The sequence below is a fragment of the Lissotriton vulgaris genome, chromosome 6 (assembly GCF_964263255.1).
Source record: "Lissotriton vulgaris chromosome 6, aLisVul1.2, whole genome shotgun sequence".
Classification (NCBI taxonomy): domain Eukaryota; kingdom Metazoa; phylum Chordata; class Amphibia; order Caudata; family Salamandridae; genus Lissotriton; species Lissotriton vulgaris.
The window spans coordinates 86,322,688-86,348,770 of record NC_141694.1 but is presented as its reverse complement, the minus strand read 5'-3'; the positions used below and the strand labels follow the sequence as shown (position 1 = coordinate 86,348,770).

General features: G+C 45.5%; 1 protein-coding gene across 8 annotated transcripts in view; it reads right to left on the bottom strand.

Annotated features, from left to right (window-relative positions):
• Positions 1-26,083, bottom strand: part of ABCC10 (ATP binding cassette subfamily C member 10) — a 450,580-nt gene that overhangs the window by 341,735 nt on the left and 82,762 nt on the right. For all 8 annotated transcript variants that reach the window (XM_086925988.1, XM_086925989.1, XM_086925984.1 and 5 more), the window contains one exon: positions 9,628-9,813. In XM_086925988.1, the coding sequence (XP_086782114.1) occupies positions 9,628-9,788 (161 nt within the window). In that variant the 5' untranslated portion in view covers positions 9,789-9,813. The remainder of the gene's footprint in view (positions 1-9,627; positions 9,814-26,083) is intronic.

The following is a 26,083-nucleotide window of genomic DNA, read 5'->3' as shown; positions in this document are numbered from 1 at the left end:
ACACCCCCAAACCAGTCTGCAAAGCTTCGCCTTGGCTCATTGTTTAATTAGCAGCTTCTTAAGGACAGCTAAAGGAAACCTGGATATTTGCATTGCAAAGGGGGCGACCGATGGCTGAACAGTGCAGGGGTCGCTGCAAGAATCTAGATTAGCCACCGTCTTGTTTAATCAACTGTCTAGACCTGAACTTTGAACACTTCCATTGAAATCAGGGTCTCCTCTTTACTCGGTGTTGCTGCAACAAGCTTAAACAAATCTGACTTCCACAGATAGAAGGAGGTTCTTTTCTTAACAAAGCACGTTTCCTCACAAGGCTGCATTCTTAACTACATAATAAAAAAAGTTCCCCTAATGTTTACAACAAGCAGTACAGTATTGTCCTTACTGTTTTTAATATTACCATTCAAAAACATCGTTTTCATTATAATTTCAGCAAAATAAACATATTACATAAAAAAACGATACCATAAAATGTGTAATATTGTTCTACAACGCTGTCTCAAAGGTTCTGGTGACGTTTACAAACTACGACAAGTACAGATACACCCCACATCTGGAAAAACTAAAGTAATATGGAAGTAAAGGTTAACTAAAGTAATATGGAAGTAAAGGTTGACAAGCTTGAGATGTGACCACGGTAGCTAGCAGGTTGGGCGAAGGGTGTTTGCAAAGCGTGCATGCAGCAGACTGTGGAAATGTCCCAGTCACAATGTATTGTCGAGATTGTACAGGATGCTCCACTGGGAGATAGACTGCTTCCGGGTGGAGGGTCAGAGTGGGCACACCCCTCTGAGATGCCGATCTACAGTTGCGCTCTGCCCAGAGGTTCCATGGATAGTAGTTGGGGAGGGGATGTAGCATAACGGTCAGCGTTGCCGACTCTGGAACTGGGGAACCAGGTTCGCGTCTCGGCGTCAGCCCTGTCAAGGGCCACGCATCTCATGGTAGACCAGCGTATTTCTGGGAATGTTCCCGCATTACCCAAATGACAGATTGTCCACATAAAAAACAAGCATTTGCAATGCAATAGGTCTCGCATTAGGAAAGTTTGAGCTATTGGTATTGTAAATGACACATTTTTTATTTATGTGTCTGTTTTGAAAATAGCGAAATTAATAGCTTTGTCATTTACAATGCCAATAGTTTTAAGTTTCGCAAATGTGACACCTATAGCATTTGTAATGCAATATTTGTTGTATTTACGTGACTTAGATGTATTGATATTCCAAATAAAAATGGCTTTTAATTTTTTTAATAATTAATAATTTAAAATATAAGAATAGAAGTGAAAAATTAACATCTTTTTGTGACATTTGTAATAAAGCTTAAAACATTGAGAGAACATATTTGAACTAGTTGTTGAATGGTTGCACAGATTGATGTTGTGGTGGCGCTGAGTGATGTGGTGGCGACGAGTGATGCTGTGGCGTTCAGTGATGCTGTGGTAGTGCATAGTGATGTTGTGGTACCCCTGAGTGATGCTGTGGTGGTGCTGAGTGATGCTGTGGTGGTGCTGAGTGATGCTGTGGTGGTGCTGAGTGATGCTGTGGTGATGCGATAGATAGAGTGAGGGCAATAGATAGACAGATGGATAAAGTGTATTTATGTTGCATTGAGTGGAGTGTAAGTATGAGGTGTGTAAGTATGTGGCACTGAGTGGTATTTGGAGTGTATGTTGCATTGAGTGCAGTGTAATTATGTGGCACTCAGTGGTATTTGGAGTGTATGTTTCATTGAGTGCAGTGTAATTATGTTGCATATAACTATGTGGCAATGAGTGGTATTTGGAGTGTATGTGGCATTGAGTGCAGTGTAATTATGTGGCACTGAGTGGTATTTGGAGTGTATGTTGCATTGAGTGCAGTGTAATTATGTGGCGTGTAATTATGTGGCACTGAGTGGTATTTGGAGTGTATGTTGCATTGAGTGCAGTGTAATTATGTTGCATATAACTATGTGGCAATGAGTGGTATTTGGAGTGTATGTGGCATTGAGTGCAGTGTAATTATGTCACGTGTAATTATGTGGCACCCGCACAAATGTGTGCGTTAGCAGGAGCGACACATTTTAAATTAAAGCGCAGTTGAATGAAACAAGTTTTATAGGAGGAAATAAAAGTGCAAAATAGAGAAAGTTACAACAAAGTCATAGTTGTTGCTTATTTATCTTATGTAACTAACAACCATTGACAAAGCCACCAGTCATGGCTTGTTTAGGTGTAATGTTACTTGTAGTATATGTCTGGATGCAAAGACAGAAACATTAAAATACATGGGGGCACACTCTGGTAAGAACAAATTAGCTTAGGTGTTTTTAAGCCATGCCCTTAATTATATGGACCACGCACATTTGAGAGACCCCCCCCCCCCAGTTTTTTCATCTCACTTAAAGCTCTGGCTATACCATATGTAGCATTCTAGCGAATAGGTCATCCACGGCAAAATGCTAAATCACAAAAAGCCGTCATGTGGCTCGGTACTGGGGGCAATTTCTGACTACTTTTTCCCCTCATTCAGCTCAGCTGATGACCTGTCGAATATGATTATGTAGGTGATGTCATGGACGAATCCACTGCCATGCCATAAAATGCACGGAAAAGCAAAAAAGAGATTCTACATCATCACGGAGAAAACGGTGAAGCACGGAGGAGCAGGGAGGCCGGTTGTATCGAAGAAGAGGCATATACTGGCTTCTTGAACCCAAAGAAGAAGAGTCATATCAGACAATTATCAAAAGCCGTGAAATTATCAGAGGCAACCTGAATCAAAAACAGGTTTTTAACCAAATCAACTTCGGTGGCTCCTCCGGGCACTTTGAATTTCTGTACTTTTCTAAAAAAGTTTGACGCGAGTAATAAACCGCCACGAACAGATCGTCTGCCGAATGGTGTGATTACATTGATTCATCCCACCCCTTCAAAAGACATCAATTCAGTTGTGTGAACGTCCTGAAGAAGGTGTGAAGACAGAAAAACACCGAAACGCTGCATCGACTGTGTTCACTTGTGTAGTTAGGATTGTTTTTTATAATAGAATTTTGCCATACCACTCTTGGGTGGTGTGTTTGCATTGATTTTAACCGTGTTTTAGATTGTAACCCGTTCGGGAGGAAATAAATTTTATGTTTGGAATTCAAACAATTTTTGTTTAATTACTGTTATTAGTTTTATTCTCTTCGTCCACTTGTCTACTTGGTATTGCCCTGCTACAGTTACCATTAGAGTAACTTTATTGCATAAGTCCTTAAGTATTGAATCTTCCTTGTTGACAGATGAGGATATTTTGATTTAGAACCACAAAGACAGGGCCTCCACTCTTTTTCTAGTGTTCAGTTCCCCCACCTGTCGCAAGCAACAGGGGTACCTCCAATTTTTGTGACTAATGGACGAATCCACTGCCATGCCATAAAATGCACGGAAAACCAAAAAAATGGGACACATTGGAGAGCGCTGGACGCATTACTTAGACACACGTAGGTGCAGGATTCAGAATAATGCAGATGTGTTTAAGGACATCGGAAAAGATGCTCGGGGAGCACACGTGGAGCCTTGCAGCGCTGCGCCGCTTCCAGGCACGCATTAGCGAAGCGCTCCTCTAATTATTTCTGACACTCCTCGGTGTGGGAGTGAGCATACGGAACATGGGGCACTCGCCAGGGGGCTTTAGGGCAGGGGGCTGCGTTGAGGGCTGGAGGGCGGCCCTCGGCCCCACCAATCGTGAAAGCAGCCACAAAGTAAAATGTCACTGGCACATTCATGTCTCAGAACTTGCTAAACCGAAAATCTTTATTTGAAAATAATTTTTTGGCGTGATTTAAAAATAAATATCAGGTAAAAAAAACCCTAGCCTCCCATGAGAGGATCAGAATGTGGCACAGAGCACCATCAGGGCCAGGGCTTGTCTGAAACATGCCGCCGCGCCGCCCGCGGCGACCCGGAAGCTCTTATCCGGCCGGCCAATCTGCTCGCGGCCGACCGGAAGTCCCGCCTCCCGAGGTCCGCGAGCCGCAAGCTGCCGGCGCATGGAGAGCCCTGCCGGTCCGGGGTAGCCCGGGTCCCCAGGAGGGGGCCGGGGAGAAGGAGAAGTGTGGCGCCTGTTGCGGGGCTCCTCTGACCTGAGGGAGCCCCGATTTAGAAGAGGAGACACGCCGTGAGGAGGAGGAGCGGAGCGCGAGAGGAGCCCCGCCGGAAGAGCGCAGTCGGTGAGTGCGTGCCTGTGTGTATGCCTGTGGGGGAGGGGAGGGGAGGGAAGGGGAGGGGATGGGAGTGTGTGCACGCGTGTGTGCATGTGTGTGCGCATGCGTGACTGTGTGTGATTGAGAGAGAATGCGAGGCGGGGGATAGTGTGCCGTGTGCCTGTATGTGTGCCGTGTGCATGCGCGCGCCTGTGTGTGTGTGTGTGTGCGTGCGTGCGTGCATGCAGAGGGGTGGGGGCTGCCTGTGTCTGTGTGAGAGCAAGAACTTTGCGCATGCGCAGCTACCAGACGCTCGCTCCTGAGGTGAAATCTGACCTCGTCAAAGCGCGCATCTGGTAGCTGTCCACATTCCTAAATACGGGACACATAAGGTCTGAAGCAGACACTCTCAATGCTCACGCATTTAGAGTAGGTCTGCTCGACCTAAAAACCGTGATGTTCCATTTTATCGCTTTGTTGGGATGGACGCATAAAAGCTGAGCTCGTTTCTCAAAGGCCACAAGATGGCGCAGGTGTACAATGGCAGCCGAGGCAGACGCTACGCTCTGACTAAGCTACGATAGACGGGTCACAGACTCTGATTAATCCATTCCTGCTACGGGGACACGAGACTGACTTCCCTCAAATCGAGATTTGGAGTGGTCCCCAGCCCAGCACCCGGATCGTTTCGTTCCTCATTACCCCTGTGGGATATGTATTGTACTTTTCCAAAACTTATTGCTTATATCGACCCCAGCTAATTAACTTAACTCAGCAACACTGATTAAAACAGGTTGCTTGCCCCGCCACCCTCTTCCCGTCCTGATGAAGACCCACCTGCAAGGATTTGAAGGTTTCCTGCCTCCCTTGGGTCGAAACGTCGACTTTCTCAACTCCCACACAGCCTCCTCCTACCCCAAATTGTGCATAGTACGGATCTAGGGGCATGTGTATTTTGAACTTTCAAGCTGATTTAATGTCTATATGCTGTCTAATTGACATTTAATCTATGAGAATGTCTGAATAATACGTGCTTTTATTGTCACTAATTCCCTCCTCACACTACCCTCACGATTGCACGTCCCCCTTACCCCCAGGGGCACTGATACGATTTTGTATTGTACATTTGGTTTTGACAACTCCTTTCCTATAATGTGAATAAAACATTATAGATGTATTTATGCCTTTTTACTTTGTCTTAAATTCTTTTCATTCATACGTCCTTCTTACTGGGACCCCTTCTTCTCAACGGTGTACAATGGGAGGTATAGGAATCTCAATATATTATGAAGTGAAATATCCTGCATTTACAGAAACTCGTATGCAAGCCAAACAAACGTCAGAACTTTGAAGACCAAAACACAAAACCACACACCGCCTAATTAATGTAAAAAAGCACCCCCTGCTCAAACATAGTATTAAACAGATGTGGATGTCAATCAATCAATCAGGGTTGGTAAAGCGCAACTACTCACCCGTGAGGGTCTCAAGGTGCTGGGGTAGGGGGGGGCGGGGCGTGTGGGGGAGGGGGTCTCTACTGAGTGTTTGGGTCATCCGAAGAGCCAGGTCTTGAAGTCCTTCCTGAACCGGGGCAATGTGGGCTCTTGAGGGAGGTGGAGGTCGTTCCAGGCCTTGGCTGCGGGCTAGGAGAAGGACTTTCCTCCCGTTCTGGTCTTGTAGATACATGGGACGGTGGACAGAGAGAGCTCGGCTGATTGGAGGTCTCTTTTGGGTGCGTGGAAGGAGAGGCGGTTGTTCAGGTATGCGGGTCAGGTGTTGTGAAGGGCCTTGTATGCATGGGTGAGGAGTTTGAAGGTTATTCTTTCGACTGGGAGCCAGTGGACATCACAGAGATGTTGGGTTATGTGATTGTGATGGGGTATGTTAGAGCTAATCTGGCTGCGGCGTACTGGACAGTCTGGAGTTTGCAAAGGAGTTTCTTGTTGATTCTGGCGTAGAGAGCGTTGCCGTAGTCCAGTCTGCTGCTGATGAGAGCATGCGTGACAGTTTTTCTGGATTTGGGTGGGATCCATCTGAACGTCTTTCAAAGCATGCTAAGGGTGTTGAAGCAGGTCAAGAATACGGCATTGAGAAGTGGTGGCATGTGAAATACGGCAAGATAGGCGGATAACGGGTTTTAAAATTGACCAAGGTGATGAATACGAAGAGAAAATTTTGCTGTACACGGATGACATCCTGTTATACATCACTTGCTCACTTTGTTGGGCCGGTATGGGTCACGCTCAGGCTATACTATAAATTGACACAAGTCGGTCCTATACAGCCCCAGGGGTGAGAGCATGGGGCCTGCATTGCCCACAGCGCTATGGGTGACGACTGAGGGGTTTACATACTTGGGGATCTATATGACGAAGGACCGCACTATCTCGTATACGAAAAATATCCACTAAGTTCTCACAAATTTTGCGGAGGACGCGCTCAGATGGAAGGCCCTCCCCTTCACAATATTAGGACAGGCGGTAATGTATAAAATGATTACCCTGCCGCGGTTCCTGTATGCATTGCAAAATGAGTACTACCCCCCTTCCTCAACAGGTTTTTAAAGAGATAAACGAGGGGCTTCGAGCGTTGCTTTGGCTGGGGAAACAGCCTAGGATAGCCCTGGAGACCCTACAGAGGAACCAATATAATGGGGGGATCTCCCTACCCAATAGTGAGGCATACTATTGGGCGGAACACCTGGCGCCGATAAATGACTGGCTACATGCCCCGGCAGATCACCCACATATAGACCGGAACGGGGAAAATTGGAGCGTCGCACATGTCTACACTACATATACGGTGGTAGGGGGAAAGAAACGCTACTATCCGTGACACGGGTAACTGTAGAGCTGTGGGAAAGGGCGACAAGAAGGATTGGTTGGCAGCACAAACCGTCGAGACAAACCCCGATATGGCACTGTACGTGGCTACGGGAGCTACATAAGTTGAGAGGGTTCAAAAGGTGGGACGACATAGGTATTTCAGCACTGGGTGACCTACAGAAACAGGGAGCTTTGAAATCCTTTCAGGTGTTGAGGGCGGAATATGGTTTGCACCACACTCAGTTTCTGAAGTATGCGCAGGTACGCCTCGCCTGGCAGGCGGAAGAGGTGCTCTCGGGCCCCTTGCCGGAGTATGCTCCACTAAAGGGTCGACTACTACAGGACAAGGTCCCGACTAAATTAGTTTCCTTGACTTACAAAACCCTATTTACAATATGCCGGACGGGCTGGCGAAACTGAAAAGTATATGGGAACCGAACCTGGGGGAGATGGACACACTTGACTGGGAGACTGCCCTGATGCACCCTAGGGAAGTGGCAATAAAATCCCGGCTCCCGACTCATCCAATTTAAAATTCTCCATAGAGTTTATTATGATAGATATCGCTTGCAACAGATGGGACGAGCCAGTGACCTTAATTGTCTATGGTGTGGACATGCCAAGGGAAACTTTCATCATACCATCTGGACTGTGGGGTCCTCCGGAGTTACTGGGCCAAGATACTGTGGGAGCTTGGTGAAATACTTGAAACGACCCTACCGTTGGAGCCTAAATTGGTTTTATTTGGGATAACGAACGAAGTGGATTTGACCCGACCCCATTTAATTTTTCTAACACTGGCCCTAGTGGTGGCTAAGAGGGATGTGGCTCGGGCATGGGGAGCTCCAAACCCCCCGAGACTAGACGAATAGAGGACGGGAATGGATATTTACAATGCAGCCGAAAGGGTTACATATAAAGCTAGAGGTTGCCCGAAGAAGTTTAATAGAGTGTGGGGGAAATGGGGACGTTACTATGGTTTGGATGGGGGCTTTGAGGGGGTGAGAACGGTCCTGTTTGCAGCCATGGCGCTCGGGGGAGGGACTCAGATGCAGCGACATGTTCCAGAAGTAGGTGGCATGTTACCATATACAGATGAGGCGATATGTTTTGTGCGACGCCGGAGATAGTGGGTGGTGGGTGGGGGAGGGCAGGGTATGATGGACAATCTTATGTAACATGCTGGTTATGTTTCTATGGTTTGAAAATGCAAATAAAAATAATAAAAAATAAAAATAAAAAAAATAAAAAGAATACGGCGTTGATTTGGCGGTTCACTGTGAGCGATGAGTCTAGTATGATGTTGAGGTTTCGTGCGTGGTAAGTTGGGTGGGGGGGATTTCCGAGGGCAGGTGGCCTTCAGGAGTCGTCCCAGGTGGAGGCGGTGGAGCCATGGATGAGGACTTCTGTTTTCTCTCAGTTGAGTTTCAGGCAGTTGTTCTTCATCCAGGTGGCGATGGCTTTCATCCCTTCTTGGAAGTTGTGTTTGGTGATGTTCGGTTCATTGGTGAGGGAGAGGATCATCTGTGTGTCATCGGCATGGGAGAGGATGCTGACCCCATGGTTCCTAACGATAGTTGCGAAGGGGGCCATGTAGACATTGAAGAGGGTGGGGCTGAGGGTGGAACCCTGGGGCACTCCACAGTTGATCTCTGTCAGATCAAAGAAGTAGGAAGGGAGTCTAATCCGCTGAGTTCTGCCAGTGAGGAAGGAGCGTATACAGTCGAGAGCCTTGCCATGGATGATGGCGTTGTGGAGTCTGGTGGCTAGGGTGCGGTGGGAGACAGTGTCAAAGGCAGCAGAGAGGTCCAGGAGGATGAGGGCTGCCATTTCTCCCTGGTCGAGGAGGGAGCAGATGTCGTCAGTGGCGGTGAGTAAAGCAGTCTCGGTACTGTGATGGCTGCGGAATCTGGATTGGGAGATGTCCAGGGCGTTGTTAGAGTCGAAGAAGTTTGCTAGCTGGGTGTTAACTGTCACAAAACAAAGCTTCTGAATACATGCCAAACAATGAGTCAGTCTAAACTACAGAAAAAGGAGGGGCCTAATTGGAAAACTGTACAGGGAGAAGATCCCCCTGGGGCCTCTCTCACATCCTGTAGTCGGCCTGCCTCGGGCTCCACATGGCAGAGAGCCTGGACAGACTCTGTCAATTGATTATGATCTGATCATGCCAATAATTTGGTTGGTTGCCAGCCAGGGAGGTGCAGCCAAGGTAAGGCAGGGAATCCCTGTTCAATTTATTGTTTCTCATCTGTCTGACCTAGGCTGTGGACTGTGTCATGCTACTATTAAGTGTGTGTGACATTATTCTGTTCGCAGGAAAGTGTCACTCATGGTCGTTGAATGTCACTCATTATTGCAGTGGAATTATGAAAATGTCATACATAAGCAATCTGAAACCTTGGCAGCTATGCGGCATAGGCTCAACATTTGGTGATTCTGGGCAAATCACATAATCACCCCGTGCCTACAAAAAATAAACGCGTCCTTGTGTAATGTATCTAGTGCGCATGCAAAATGCTCCAATAACTTCGGGTCGAGTTTGTGCTATATAGAACTGAAAACAACTCTGACTCTGGATGTGGGGAGAGACGCAGTATTGGGCATGGTTAGAATGGTGTTTGCCTACCTGGGAGTGCCCACATAGCAGGCACTTATCACAGCCAGCAGCAGGTGTGGGAGGGCACTCAGCAGCAGCTGGTTAAAGCAGTACCCGATGCTGCCATCCTCCCAGACTGGAAGCGGGTCTGAGGGGCTGGACCCACAGAGCTCGGGCAGGAGCCAGTCCATCGCGAAGCAGCGCCAGCGGAAGACCCTACGGAGGAAAGAAAAGAAATGTGACTGCAAGGCAGGACCAGCAACCACAAATCACACTTGCAACCATTAAACAGCTTCACTCACAAGCTAGCTACTGATTAACTGTGGAGGAAATGTTTAGACAATGGTATTTGTCCATGTACGTAAAGCAAAGGAATTTACAAGGCGATCATGGCTTATGGCAATCTAGAGGAGCAGCCGAACCATGTTTGACAAAAGAGGTTATTTAAGTTAGCATTATTCCACCTGCATGTCCAAGGCTGGATGACACTGTGCGTTTCCTTAGAGATAATCTGGATTGGGACCTAGTGTTAGACAACATTGTCGCCTATTGTGATAAACATCAACAATAAAATTTCACAATAAACAATAACATTTCACAGTAAAAGTGGTGTCTGATTAGTCAGGGGAAATCTCCAAACCATTCAGTATCTGTACCTTTAACATAATATTCTAAACTCCAGAGTTTAACTCTTATTGTTCAATATCAACATATGGTAGTTATTCAATACACATATGCAAATAAACTGAACATATTATAAATACTAGTAATCTTTCAAGCAGTGTTTGCTATGGCATATATAGTACAAAACCTTCAAAGGAATTAGGGGTTCTCCAACCTTTTCTGCAACCAGGGCTACTTATGTTCAATGAAAATCACCCCGAGCTACTAATACTAGTGATGTAAAAGTGAAGACCCCATCTTCACAAGAGTGTCAGCAGTAATCACATTAGGCAGGATTTCCAGCAATAATGTCAAAAAGGCTATGACTACTTAAACTGAACTAATACATGGGTGGTACATACAACCCCCCTGGCACCAAGGTATAAATAGGAGTAATACACCTCTCCAACTCAAATAATAGCTTTAAACACATTTGGAAAATCCAACTATTTTTCTATTGAAATCAGCTTATGAGTTGTGAAAATACACACATATGCATCTTGAAGTCATGCTTTTTAATGTTGGTGTACCTAAAATAATTCAGCCAAGCAAAAGCTTCGATAGTCGTTGGCTGGGCTGTACACAGGAGAGCTACTCACAGGTAGCTGTAGAGCTACAGGTAGCTCATGAGCTACTCCTTGGATACACCCATATGAAATTGCAGACACTGTCCTTCCAGTCCAACAAATCATCACATAGTTTATCACCAGTCCTATATATTTACATACGTACTTCTTCAGCTACAGACCACCCTAAAACATCCTTGACCCAGTCGTATACCCGTAGGACCCTGTTGAAGAGCAGTGTGTGCACACCTTTTCTCTTCATCTTACTGGCTTACTAGCCAACAGGCACATTTTCAGTGACATGTTAACATATTTCTGATATCTATCTGCTATTTTACCCCAATTAGCGGACACTACATAGCATGATGAGGACAAATGAAGAGAATCTGCATCACCCACGCTGCATTGAGGGCACCTACAACTTCTATCTGGATTAGGTTTATGCAGCACAGCAGCTGTAATATGGGCCCTATGGAGAATGTCAAAGTGTATTTGTCTAATCCTGGTATTACTAGCTGCATTATGTAATACTTCTAACAACCCGTCTCCTTCCTGTGTTGCCAGGGATCTGCCGCAGCCTGTTTCCCACTTTAGCCTGATCAGTAGCAGGTTCTTGGGTGTGTGTTCCATGAATGGGGTCTAACCCCATGATCACTCTTTTTGCCTGATCAGCATCCACCACTATCGCTAATGTTGGAGATACAGGACGTGTGCTTGTCCTCGTTACCCACAAGTGGATAACTATATATAGTATACGAAGATTGGCTCTTCATCTAAATTGTAATTAGTACCAGCCTAATCATGTGAGTGTATCATTTGCATATAAATTCCCTAAGTATAAACAGCTGCCCCCTCCCACTTAGACGTGTCCATCGTTTTGTTCCTCAGTGGAAATCTCAGAGGAGCCGGTAAGCATCTCGCGCAACAGGTTTATGTTTCTGGAGTTACATCTTCCATGCGTCTGTCACTATTACCACTAAGTTAGGCTATGTCCCTGATCCACCTTCTTCTGGATGAATGTAGTCCAAGCTTGTGTGCCCTTCAAACCAACCATGGCCATAGTTCACTTGGGTGCAAGGTGGCACCCTACAGACCTGGAAGCATCCCTCTTCAGTATCACATTGCCTGTGTCCACCTTTACTCTGCTTCGAATACCTTTCCGGACTAGAGCCAGTGGGAGTAAGGGCAGCTATAGAAACAGTGTGGTCACAAAAGGATACAAAGAGCACTGGAATAAATATAAGCAAAAGGGTAACTTTAGCTACTGCTATCCTGCCAGAAAGAAATAGTGGTGAGCTTTGCAAGAAATCAAAGGATTTACATATATTTTAATTTGCCTTTACTTGTGTTGAATTTATACCATGCCTTGGTTGTGCGGGTTACGTTAATTCCTAAGTATCGGAAGGAGGCACATTCTCTTGGTAAAGCAAAATGTAGCTGAGATGCTCCCAAGACAGGTCTTAATGAACCCACTGGAAACAGAACTGCCTTTTTTTATTGAACTGAAGCTCAGACAATATCGTAAAACATTCTATTATAATTAGTGGCTTTCCCAGCGATCCAATCGGCCTTGTAGATTAACAAGCATTTTGTCTGGTATGTGTACCACCAACAACCTCTATGTTCAAGTCTAAGAGTTTACAGGCCAGAGATTCTGGGGCAAACCTGCCTCATGTCCCTTTGTACTTCCCACTCAGCTCATATTTTATCACTTGTCTTACCTCTTGCCAGATATCAAGGGTATAGTAATATTATCATCTCACAGTACGGAATTCATGAGATCAAGCAACTCAAACAGATATTGTAAAGTATATATCTAATGTGTATGTAGTTTTGATTTTAATGTGTGTGTGTGTGTGTGATACAAAGACTCATGTTTTGTACATACGGTGTGGAGTCTTTTTGTATCATACACAGTGTGCTGCGAGGATTGGGTTGTGCCAATACTTTACACTTTGACCCAAAGGATAAGCCTGACTACTCTGTGCAAGCTACCCAAGGGTGAGCACAGGTTATTGGACAAGTGTATCATACTCATCCTATTTAGGACAGTGGATTCTGCCTGGCTTCGATGAGTCCCAGCGGGCCAGAAACTACTGGGTCTAACAGGTATGTATTTCACTTACCATATGCAACATCTCAATCCCAACTTCGCCTAGAGTTTAACTTAACAAGATGTCAGCTGATGCTCCAGACAAGATATCGGTCTTATTGCCTCAAGCTCAAAGAGGTGCAAGCAGATGCTGTGAGAAGTAATAATGGGCCTGTATAAGGAAAGCTCCTTCCACACAGAAGTCGTATCTGGAGGTGTCATGACAGGACCTAGAGGCTGAGGCGCTCTGGAATAGCGCCCTTCTGAGCAAACTAATAAATAAACTATTGAATAAAAAGGCAAAGCTACTATCAGGCATACTGGACAGAAAAGAATTTAGCCATAAGTCTCCAAATTAGCTCCTGCACTTTATAATTCTATTAATGTTGCATCATATCTGAAGCAACCATGGTTGTAAGGGCTAAAAAGGCAGCTGATGCGCTACAGATTTGTTTTGAGCTCACTTAAAGCTCATTGTTATGGCAGAGAAAACAAGCATTTGCAATGCAATAGGTCTCGCATTAGGAAAGTTTGAGCTATTGGTATTGTAAATGACAATTTTTTTATTTAAGTTTTGTTTTTGAAAATAGCGAAATTAATAGCTTTGTCATTTACAATGCCAATAGTTATAACTTTCGCAAATGTGACACCTATAGCATTTGTAATGCAATATGTGTTGTATTTACGTGACTTACATGTATTGATATTACAAATAACAATGGCTTTTAATTTTTTTTCAATAATTAATACCTAAATAAAAGTTATGTTAATTTATAATGGCAATAGCTTAAAGTTTTGTAAATAACTTTTGTGAAGATTATGTTCAGTGTATTTTATTGTGACGAAAATCCAAGAACAGAAGTGAAATATTAACATCTTTTTGTTACATTTGTAATAAAGCTTGAAACATTGAGAGAACATATTTCAACCAGGTGTTGTTAAATGGTTGCACAGATTAATGCTGTAGTGGGGCTGAGTGATGTTGTGATGGCGAACGAGTGATGCTGTGGCGTTCAGTGATACTGTGGTAGCACATAGTGATGTTGTGGTGCCCATGAGTGATGCTGTGGTGGTGCAGAGTGATGCTGTATGCTATGCTATGTTTTGCTATCCTATGCTTTGATTTGTTATGTTATACTATGCTGTGTTTTGTTATGCTATGCTATCTTTTGTTATGCTATGCTATGTTTTGTTATGCTATGCTATGTTTTGTTATGCTATGTTATGTTTTGTTGTGTTTTATTATGCTATGCTTTGTTTTGCTATGTTGTGTTATGCTATGCTATGGTATTTTTTGTAGTGTTTGGTATGCTATGTTTTGCTATGCTATTATATGATTTGTTTTGCTATGCTGTGTTTTGTTAAGCTATGCTATGTTTTGTTGTGTTTTGCTATGTTTTGGTATGCTATGTGTTGTTGTGTTTTGTTATACTATGTTTTGTTATGTTATGCTATGTTTTGTTATGCTATCCTATGCTTTGTTTTGTTATGCTATCCTATGCTTTGTTTTGTTATGCTATGCTATGTTTAGTTTTGCTATCCTATGCTTGGTTTTGTTATGCTATGCTATGTTTTGTTGTCTTTTGTTATGCTATGCTATGTTTTGCTGTGTTGTGTTTTGCTATGCTATGGTTTGCTATGCTATGGTTTGTTATGCTATGCTATGTTTTGTTGTGTTTTATTATATTATGCTTTGTTTTGCTATGCTATGTTTTGTTATGCTATGTTTTGTAATGCTATGTTTTGTTATGCGATGCTAAGCTTTTATTTGTTATGCTATGCTATGTTGTGTTTGGTTATGCTATGCTTTGTTTTGTTGTGTTTTGTTATGATATGCTATGTTTGCTATGCTTTGCAATGCTATGTTTTGTTATGTATGCTATGTTTTGTTGTGTTTTGTTATGCTATGCTTTGTTTTATGTTATGTTATGCTAGGTTTTATGTTATGCTATGTTTGGTTCTGCTATGTTTTGTTGTGTTTTGTTACGCTATGCTATGCTTTGTTCTACTATGCTATGTTTTGCTATGCTTTGTTATGTTATGCTATGCTTTATTTTGTTATGCTATGTTTTGTTATGCTATGCTATGTTTTGTTGTGTTTTGTTTTGCTATGCTATGCTTTGTTGTGTTTTGCTATGCTATGTTTTGTTTTGTTATGCTATGTTTTGTTTTACTATCCTATGCTTTGTTTTGTTATGCTATGCTATGTTTTGTTATGCTATGCTGTTGAGGGTGCGTGAGTGTGTGTGAGTGTGTGTGAGGGTGAGTGAGGGTGAGTGAGGGTGAGTGAGGGGGTGTGAGGATGTGAGGGTGAGGGGGTGTGAGGGTGAGAGGGTGTGAGGGTGAGAGGGTGTGAGGGTGTGAGGGTGAGGGGGTGTGAGTGAGGGTGTGTGGGGGTGAGGGTGTGAGGGTGAGGGGGTGTGAGGGTGAAGGAGTGTGAGGGTGTGTGGGGTGAGTGGTTGAGTGAGGGTGTGTGAGGGTGAGAGGGGGTGAGGGTGTGTGAGGGTGAGGGGGGTGAGGGGGTGTGAGAATGAGTGAGGAGGTGAGAGGGTGTGAGGGTGAGTGAGGGTGTGTGATGGTGAGTGAGGGTGTGTGAGGGTAAGGGTGTGTGAGGGTAAGGGTGTGAGGGTGAGGGTGGGTGAGGCCGTGTGAGGGTGTTTGAGGGTGTGAGGGTGAGGGTGTGTGAGGGTGAGGGGGTGTGAGGGTGAAGGTTTGTGAGGGGGTGTGAGGGTGAGGGGGTGGGTGACGGGGTGTGTGAGGGTGAGGGGGTGGGTGAGGGTGAGGGGTGCGAGGTTGTGGGGGTGTGAGGGTGAGGGGGTGTGAGGGTGAGGGGGTGGGAGGAGGTGTGAGGGGGAGGGTGTGGGGCTGTGAGGGTGTGTGAGGGGGAGGGTGAGGGTGAGGGGGTATGAGGGTGAGGGTGTGATGGTGAGGGTATGAGGGTGAGGGAGGTTGACGGGGTGAGGGTGTGTGAGGGTGAGGGTGTGTGAGGGTGAGGGGGTGTGAGGGCCAGGGTTTGTGAGGGTGAGGGTGTGTGAGGGTGAGAGGGTGTGTGAGGGGGTGTGTGAGGGTGAAGGGGTGAGGGGGTGTGAGGGTGGGGGGTGAGGGGGGGTGAGGGTGAGTGGGTGTGTGAGGGTGATCGGGTGTGAGGGTGAGAGGGTGTGAGAGGGTGTGTGAGGGTGAGAGGGTGATTGGGTGAGTGAGGGTGTGCGAGGATGAAGGTGTGGGGGTGTGAGGGTGAGGGGGTGTGAGGGTGAGGGGGTGAGAGGGTGTGGGAGGGGGTGAGAGGGTGTGTGAGGGTGAGAGGGTGTGTGAGGGTGAGAGGGGGTGAGAGGGTGAGAGGGTGTGTGAGGGTGTGTGAGGGGGAGTGAGGGCGTGTGAGGGTGAGTGAGGGCGTGTGAGGTGAGGGTGTGTGAGGGTGAGGGTGTGTGAGGGGGTTGAGGGGAGGGGGTGTGAGGGTGTGTGAGGGTGAGTGAGGGTGAGTGAGGGTGTGTGAGGTGAGGGTGTGTGAGGGTGAGGGTGTGTGAGGGTGAGGGGGTGTGAGGGGGAGGGGGTGTGAGAGTGTGAGGGTGTGTGAGGGTATGTGTGAGGGTGAGGGTGTGAGGGTGTGAGGGGGTGTGAGTGTGAGGGTGTGAGGGTGGGTGAGGGTGGGTGGGAGGGTGTGTGAGGGTGAGGGTGAGAGGGTGTGTGAGGGTGAAAGGGTGTGTGAGGGTGAAAGGGTGTGCGAGGGTGAGAGGGTGAGAGGGTGGGTGAGGGGGGTGTGAGGGTGAGGGGGTGTGAGAGTGAGGGTGTGTGAGGGGGGTGTGAGGGTGAGGGTGTGAGGGTGTGGGGGTGTGAGGGGGTGTGAGTGTGAGGGTGTGAGGGTGGGTGAGGGGTGGGAGGGTGAGGGTGGGTGGGAGGGTGTGTGAGGGTGAGGGTGAGAGGGTGTGTGAGGGTGAAAGGGTGTGAGAGGGTGGGTGAGGGTGGGTGTGAGGGTGAGGGGGTGTGGGGGAGGGTGAGGGGATGTGAAGGTGAGGAGATGTGAGGGTGTGGGGGTGTGAGGGTGAGAGGGTGTGTGAGGGTGAGGATGAGGGGGTGTGAGGGTGAAGGGGTGTGAGGGTGAGGGTGTGAGGGAGGGTGAGGGGATGTGAAGGTGAGGAGATGTGAGGGTGAGGGGGTGTGAGGGTGAGAGGATGTGTGAGGGTGAGAGGGTGAGTGAGGGTGAGGGGGTGTGAGGGTGAGGGTGTGAGGGTGTGAGGGTGAGTGAGGGTGAGAGGGTGAGGGTGTGAGGGTGAGAGGGTGAGTGAGGTTGAGAGGGTGAGGGTGTGAGGGTGAGTGAGGGTGTGTGAGGGTGAGAGGGTGAGGAGGTGTGAGGGTCCTAAGTAAATGGTGGCAGGGCAGACATCATAAGACAGAGAGAAGAGACTGCGTGGTGACTGCGTTGGTTAGTTTCAGAATCAGGAGGGGCAGAGTCAGCACAGTCTGCGAGGGATCAACGTGTCTAAAGGCTAAGCATAGCGAATGTAGCATGGCAGCTAGCAAGTCGAGTGTTTTCAACCTGAGTGTCCCTAGAGAGATGGCAACACAGCAACAGCATTTGAGGAGCAAGGCTACTGTAAACAAGCACGGTAGGCTTTCACTTTCGTCCCGAAAAAAAAACCGAGAAAGGTGCGGAGAACGCCGAACAAAACACTGCTTCCCGCGAAATGGATGCAAAAAAAACCAAGCTCTCGGCATTGCTGTGGCGGGGGAGCGGGGGAGCGGGGGAGCGGGAGCGCATTCCTTTGAAGTCTGATGCCAAGGCTCAGACAAATGGTGGTGTGCGATGTGCACGCGGGGGCGGGGGAGCGGAGCCTTTGAAGTCTGATGCCGAGGCACAGACAAATGGTGGTGTGTGATGTGGCTGGCTCTGCGCACGCGCATAGCTCACATGAACTGTACGCGATCCGCAGGCTAGGTAGACTTTTCTTTTCCGCTTACTATAATCTCGCCTATTTATCCTTGCGGGATATAATAGGCGAGACCTAAAAAATGGCATGAATAGGTTCTGTAGGTAGGTTATGTAGGGCAGTGTCTGAAGCAATAACTCACATTGTATATATTTTTCCCAAATCTCCTGGGGCTTTCACAAATTTTTGTTAAGGCAGATATTTAGTTTGTTAAATATCCACTTTAGTGCCCTAACAAAGGAACTCTGGGGCAGATGTATCAAGATACCTATTTGCGATTCACAAATAACGATTTTTTGAGAATCGGTATTTGAGAATTGCAAAATGATATGTATATTAAAAAAAAAAAAAAAATCGCAATTTTTTAGCTATTTCTTAAAATTCCTTAATTGCGATTAGCAAATTGCTAATCGCAATTAAGGAATAATTTCCCATTCATTTCTATGGGCCAGGAGGCCCATAGGAATGAATGTGAAGTTATTCTAAATTTGCGATTCGCAATTTGAGAATCACAAATTGAGAATAATTTCAAGGATGCAAGGGTGTCATAAGGACACCCTGATGCACCCCTGAAATTTACATGTGTGCGCATATGGCGCACATACACGCCCCACGTGCATGTATGTGCACCATATGGCACCTTCACAAATGCCAAAAAGTGCATTTGTGAAAGAAATCGCAAATTGAAGTTGGTGGTAATTTGCGATTCTTAAGGAGAAATCGCAATAATTTAATGCTTGATGCATAGCATTTAAGGAATCGCAATTTGCGATTCCTTAAATGCTTACGCAAAACTAAGGAATCGCAAATTTTGCGATTCCTTAATTTTGCTATGCAATTTCCTTCATACATACCGTTTAGCAAATTTTTTGTCGCAAACGCTGCTTTTTTGCGACTAAAAATTGCTTTGATACATCTGACCCTTTGTCGGGGGATTCAGCTAAATTAACAGCAAGGTTCTTGAAGTTTATGAAGCAGGCAATCAACGTATTGAACGACAAAGCCCTTATTGAGCAGCACAGTGAAGCGAGTAGCCCAAAGGCAGAACTGTGCTGCATATGATGCCTCAAGAAACTAGTGAAACTGCATTAAATCGAATGATGAGTTTAATGTGTCTGTAATAATATTACACCATTACTCTTGGTGGACTTATATTTTTAGGAAAAATCTTTTAATTAAGGATTTTAATAAGGATAGCATGTTGGCGATTTCAGTTGATATGTTTTTTAACTCCTCCTTCACTCTCTTTTTACGATAAGCTGGTAATAAGATAGCAATTGCCCGACTGTAGCCTTGAAACCCTCCCAGTGCATTGCTATATCTGTAGAGTTTACATTTTGTATAAAATAATGTTCTTTATCAGTTCTCAATGTAAGTTTATTAGCATCATATGTTAACGGTATCTTGTCCATTACCCATTTAGTTGGTTTTCTCAAGCAATCCATTGTAAAGTGGATGCTTACCATAGAAAGGTCTGAGAGGGTTCCAAAATTATACTGATGGAGATCTCGAGAAGTGTCAAAAGTGACAAAAAAGTCAGTTCTAGAAATTGAACTTAATTGTTTAGTAAAGCATGAGCATGTTTTACTCTTTGGGCTTGGAGCTCTCCATACTTCTTGTACTCCTGATCGCATGTCCTTTGTGTTGTCGACGGTTAGGATTGGAAGAGTCCAATCTTGCAGGTGCGGATAATTAAAACCCCCACAAATAATGTTAATACCGGGACGATTCCAAGGTTTGTAGAGGTTGAATATTATCATGCTTTTGGACTGTAATAAGATACAATATTATCCTTTATTTTTTCTAACAATAACTGATAGGATGATCGATAAAGCCATCCTCGTCTGTGATCGAGGTAAGGCAGCTGATACTGAAAATCCTATTAATAATGATGGAGGTCCCCTCTTTGTGGAGCCAGAGATAATGAAAAAAAGCAGTTTTGAACTCAGGAATATTTCAGGGTATCTTTCCTGAATAAGGCGAATAGTAAGGTTGAATTGTAGCAGCCACATAAAGATGACACTCCTTTTTGGTGTGTTATTTAAACCATTGGTATTATAGTTAACAACCGACAATCTCAGCATTGATTTTATCTTTTGTGTTCGAAAGAAATTCTACATATCTAATACTGCTTGAAAAAGGAAAATGTCTGAATGCAACATAAAAAAAGACATCCAACATAACAATATAACTCCTTCTAAAACACTTTTTCCACTGCAGTGCACCTCACAGGCTCCCTCTGTGACACTCTATGGCCATTATCATCCGTTACCGCGCCAACACCCCACCTCCAGGAACCTCCCAAGCCCTTGCGGCCAGAGGAGGGCAGGGCCCATCCTTACCCTCATGCTGTAAATGGTAATCCCCTTATATGGTGCCTGGAATTGCACCTTCATATGCTTGCTTGTAGGGGGAACAGAACCCCATCATCCTCCACAGAATCAAAACATTTCAACAAAACCGAAAAAAGCCTCCCTATCTAGCAATGAACCATAATAATATCATGGTACATTTCAATCCAACATCATCAATTCACCAGCCGGGGAAGCAATGTCAAACAGTGTAAAGTACATCATGTGCAGACATCACACTGGTCGATTACATGACCCTCTTATATTTGTACGGATAGAGACCCCTTAAGCTCCTTCAGGAAATCCAGAGCTGGAGGGACATGCAGAGAAGAGATGAAATCCCTCCTCATAAAAGACATTCAGTTTAGACTGTTGATAAAGTGTAGCCTGAGTGCCTAAAGCCTTTTAAGAGTCCATCATATTCTTGAAATCTTTCCTGTGTCGAGCTGAACTCATTGTCAAGTTTGAGAAAATCTGCAACCTAAAATCCACAGCTGTCCCAAAAGATCTGTATTAGATTGCTTTCGATAATATCTGATCTTTAATGTGAGAATAAGAAAGTTTACCACATCATTATGCGGGTCTTAGCTTGAGAGTTGCGCAGAACTCTATGCTCCCTCATTATATCAAAATCGCATGTTGAGCTGGGTAAAAAACATTTATTAGCTTCTCCAGTAATGGGATTATTCGGCACTTGTTCTTCTTTCCCTCCAGAACACCGAGAACCTAAGGATTCGATGACCGAGAGGGATTCTCCAGTTCTTCCTGTTTATCCTTTTGCATGGCAATCGCTTTCTCATAGACACCAGAACTGGGATGGCACTCTTAATGCTGCTTCAGGGATGGGAGGCGCCCATCCTCCTCCTCGGCTTCTCAGAGCTCTGATGATAGTGTAATGGCTCCATGTTTATAAGCTTTGGTGTCTCACCCATAAAGCTCTCTATGGCACGAGCTCCACCTACCTGGCAGATACATTCAGAGTCTACTGTCCGAATCGCCATCCTAGATCGGATGGGAAAAGGCTGTCAGTAATTCCCCGGTATAAGAAACTTAGGACAGGCGTCAAAACTGTTGTCTATCTGGCCTCAAAATTTTGGAACACTCTACCTGTGGAGCTGCGTAGTTGCTCGAATCTTCTTCGCTTTAGGAAACTCTTGAAAACTGCACTATTCAGAGTGTAATTTCTATCTGCACATGTTCGTCTGACTTTCCCGTTAACATAGCGCGGAGATACCCCTTTGGGGGTGGTTCCTGCGCTTTATAAATCCTAAACATACAACCATACATACATACATACATACATCTATGAAAGCCATGCTCTGTGCGAGCTGTCGGTAGACAACGCAATCGCAGCTTCAACCACTACACACACTGGAAGTCGAATAGAGTCTCCATTGTGAAAGAAGGGGTCTGGGCTCTTTCTCTCGGCATAGATCAAAGGACTAGTATTCAGTAAAGGACTGCTCTCTACTGCTGGTGCAACATCACTGGGGAATCCCAGAGGAGGATTCTGCAGAGTTACGTCAAGGTAGGTGTATACTTTGCTTACTCGTGGAGTTGGGAGACCGGAGTACCGCTTGCCAGTGAAGCATCAAAGTACGGTAGTCTTTCTTGGGTCTCTGTGCGCCCCTTTCTTTTTGTCAGGGGTAGTGAGCCCCCGCCCTCCCCACTCCCTCCCAAGAATTAAATCTGACCCTTAAGTATGGGATGACCAGGCCTTGCCTGTACGTGAGAGGTGTCACCTCGAAATCGGTCCGGTCCTCGGATGCTTGATTCTGTTCTGGGAAGGACATGGCTTTTGTAGTTCGGACTGGACTGTTCCCATGGGGCACAGGGTCAGAGCTGATTTGCATATCGCCATTGTCTAACCCAGGGTGGTGTGGAGTGCAAAAAAATGATGGATTTGGGCCCAGATCTTTGGACTGGGGTGAATGTGTGACATTGATCCACATTCTGTCCATCACTTGTTTTGTTTGCAATTGCCGCCATAAGTGCGCTGGGGATGCTCAGACGTGGGTCCCAGGCACTCCACACCACTGGAGTCAAGCTAGCCGGGCTGATGAGAGGTGTTACCTCGAAACCGGTCCGGTCCTCGGATGCTTGATTCTGTTCTCGGAAGGACATGGCTTTTGTAGTTCGGACTGGACTGTTCCCATGGGGCACAGGGTCAGAGCTGATTTGCATATCGCCATTGTCTAACCCAGGGTGGTGTGGAGTGCAACAAAATGATGGATTTGGGCCCAGATCTTTGGACTGGGGTGAATGTGTGACATTGATCCACATTCTGTCCATCACTTGTTTTGTTTGTACGTGAAAGGGGGCACAGAAACAAGGGATTCAATTGAGAGAGGTTCAGTAGACTCCAAAGAAGTCTTACAGCATTCTTAATTCTTCTTGCAAGCATAAGCAATCCTCCGATTTTTCAGCTAAAATGCGTCTCTCATGGCTCCCTAGCTGTATTGACCTAGACTACAAGAAGGAACAAAACAAACAAAAAAACAACTGAGAAAGAACTATTTGTTACAAGGAGATGCAGTGCAAGCACTAACCAGCGACCTGTCAATCAATGAGGACTCCTATTTTGAGTGAGATTAGTGGTCTTAAGTCATCCCTAGCCAAGGTAATGATCCAATTGCAAGGACATTTGAATAAAATGGATGAGAGACTTTCTTTTTACTGAAAAATTAGAGGAGCTGCAGCAGAGAGACTCATCTTCAAGATCAAAAGAATACTCTCTTGAACAATTCTGGTATGACATAGTTCGACTGAAGGTAACAACAATGAGGGTCAAGGATCGGACATATTGAGAAGGTGTTTGAGAAGCATTAAAAGGCCCATCCATGTATTTGAAAGACTCTGAACACTTTTTCCATTGCCTTCTCATGGGAAACAACCTTTACAACGCAACTTTTACAACGCACTACCATTACAACGAAACTTTTACAACGCAACATCCATTACAACGCATGCCATTACAACGCAACCATTACAACGCATGACACTACAACGCATACCACTACAACGCATGTCATTACAACGCAGTCATTACAACACATACCATTACAACGCATACCATCACAACTCATAGTACCCTTACACTATCCAACACTTACCCTACTGTTGCACCCCCTGGAGTTGGAATAGTAATTTTTACCCCTACACTATCCAACACTTACTATACATGCAATGTAATGGTATTTGTTGTAATGGTATGCGTTGTAAAGGTAGTATGCGTTGTAATGGAATGCGTTGTAAAGGTAGTTTTAAAAATTTGTTGAAATGGCATGCGTTGTAATGGATGTTGCGTTGTAAAAAATGTGTTGTAAAGATATGCGTTGTAAAAGTATGCGGTGTAACGTCATACAACCCCTTCCCATGATGATACACCTAAGGAGCTTAAGGGTTTCCACTAAGATTTTTTTTTGTATGACAAAACGTTTTGTATTTCTACATTACTGTCGTAATTAGTTCTATCTTTTGTTTAATTCTGCCCACCCTGTCTATGTATTTCTCTGTTCCATTCCCCATTGCATGCTTTTTCCATTTCATCATTGCGAGTTCATTCTATTTCTGTATGTTCTCCTGCAGTTTCAGAAATGCGTTAGTTCTAAGGAGCTACCTTCGTTTACGGATACTACTGAGCTGGGGGCTTACAATTCAGGGGTAACACTGTTCCCAGCTTTGTCCGATTTCCACACAACCTTTGCTCATAATTAAGAGGTAGGGCCTTTTGTCTTGGTGGATGAATGAAGTACTACATCAACCAAAGACAAAAACCTGAAGGATTACCTATAGCACCGAAGCAGGGCACAGGCTCGAGCTGAAAGCTGATAATTTGAGACAAATTAAGTGCATGTGTGTAGGAAGCCGGACTTCTTTGCAGAAGTCTCCTCACTTTTTGCCCCCATTTGAAATGCTAGGTGCTGGTTTTTCAACTCTGACAGTGTACTGAATCCAGCTCACCAGGCCCTAATGCCAGTGTTTATCCCCTACAAATGAAATGTCTATGTCTAATTATAACCCAATTGGCAAGGACTTTTGCGCCCTTGTAAGTCCCTCGTAAATTGAATCCCTGGTATCTGGGGCATGGATACTAAAGAGGGTACCTAATGGCTGCAGCATGTCTTTTGCCACACTAAGGGACCGACACAAAAATCACATGCAGACTGCCACTGCAGGGTAAAAACATGACATTGCACACTACCTGTGTGTAATGCCCATGCACTTCATGTACTATATGTAAGTCACCCCTGCAGCATCATATTACGTGAGGGCATATCCGCATGAGCAGATATGCCCCTGTGAGGTCTGGTTCTATTACTAGATATTGCAAGTGAACAGAGAACCCATCTTAAGTATAAGTACTGGGCATCGGTCATCACAAGTGCCCCAGCTACATAATGGCTTCACTTAAAATAATGGTGTTTGGTATCTCCAGAATGCTCCGCGAAAACCTATTGCCCCTTACGGCGCTGAAGTCCAAATGGGAAGCTGACCTGGGTAAGGATATTCCTGAAACAACTTGGGCCCGACTTGTGCGCCGAGCCCGAAACAGCATGAGAAATGCGAGATTTCAGCTTATCCATTACTACGTGCTACACAGGGCCTACATGACCCCTGGCAGAATTAAGAAATATTTTGGGGTAGCTGAGTCGGTGTGCCCCCGCTGTACAACGGACGGGGCGGAGCTGGAGCATATGCTGTGGTCTTGCCCGGCCCTCCGGGAATACTGGCAGGCCATAGGGGAGACCTTAAACGAAGTAACAGAAAGAGCCATTGACTTCAATTCGGCGGTATGCATTCTGCATTGGTTCCCTCACACACCCAAAAATAAAACTTCCAGCAAGTTCGTGGATATGGGGCTGATGATAGCCAAAAGAGAAATAACAAGACAGTGGAAGGCGAGAACAGGCCCAACTCACAGGAGATGGTATAATGAATTCCTCAAATGTGCGGCTTGCGATAGCACATACAGGTATCAGTTAGCGTGCAGAAACCCTGACCCTAGAGCATTGGAGATGGCGACAACCTGGGAGGAGTTAGTACAGGCCCTTAGAGATGTTAACGGAGGACGAGGAAACGCTCAGCGCAGACAGGAAGAGCACCCAAGATTTACCCAGCGCATCGCACACTTAGACATTGACAAACTTAAGATCAAACCCTAGCTTGATTTAACACGAGACCCTATGAGCAGATGGTGGGGGGGGAAAGGAGGGTGGGAGACGGGCATTATTTAGGGGCAGTTTGAGGGGGGGTTACATAGTTTAGTTAGGTTAGGGAAGAAAAGTAGACATTCACACTTTAATGCAGACTAAAACAATCCTAAAAATCGCATCCAGACAAAGAAAGATCGATCAATTATTGCCACCCGACCTCCGGGTTGTGGGCCTGCAGGCTGTGTATAACATGACAAAGAAAGAATATTGGTGAATGACTAGAGCAGCATTGTAACTGTGTGAATCCTGGTCTGTGCACAGTATGTCTACAATAAAAATTACTTTAAAAAAAAAATGGTGTTTGGTATCAAACCCCTGGTCTTAATGAATCCATACAGATGCCAGTAGTGGATTTATTAAAATGAATTAAAACATGCACCCAGAGGGCACCTTAGTGGTGCCTCTCAAAACTTACCAGTCATCCAGTGTGCTGGCAGGCTGATATCGACCAGTCTGCCACCACAGACAGGTTTCTGACCCCCTGTGCTCCGAGAGGACAGGAATATTGCCTGCTCTGGAAGAAGGCGTCCTCTAGCAGGATGGCTAGTGATTTAGTATATCAAGGCCAGGGGCTTCAAAGCCCCTACCACCTATGATATGCGACTCCAGCTTCCCCCAAACCTGGGAGATGCCACCACCCCCTGCCCTGGGGCCCAATTGGCACCAGAGCAGG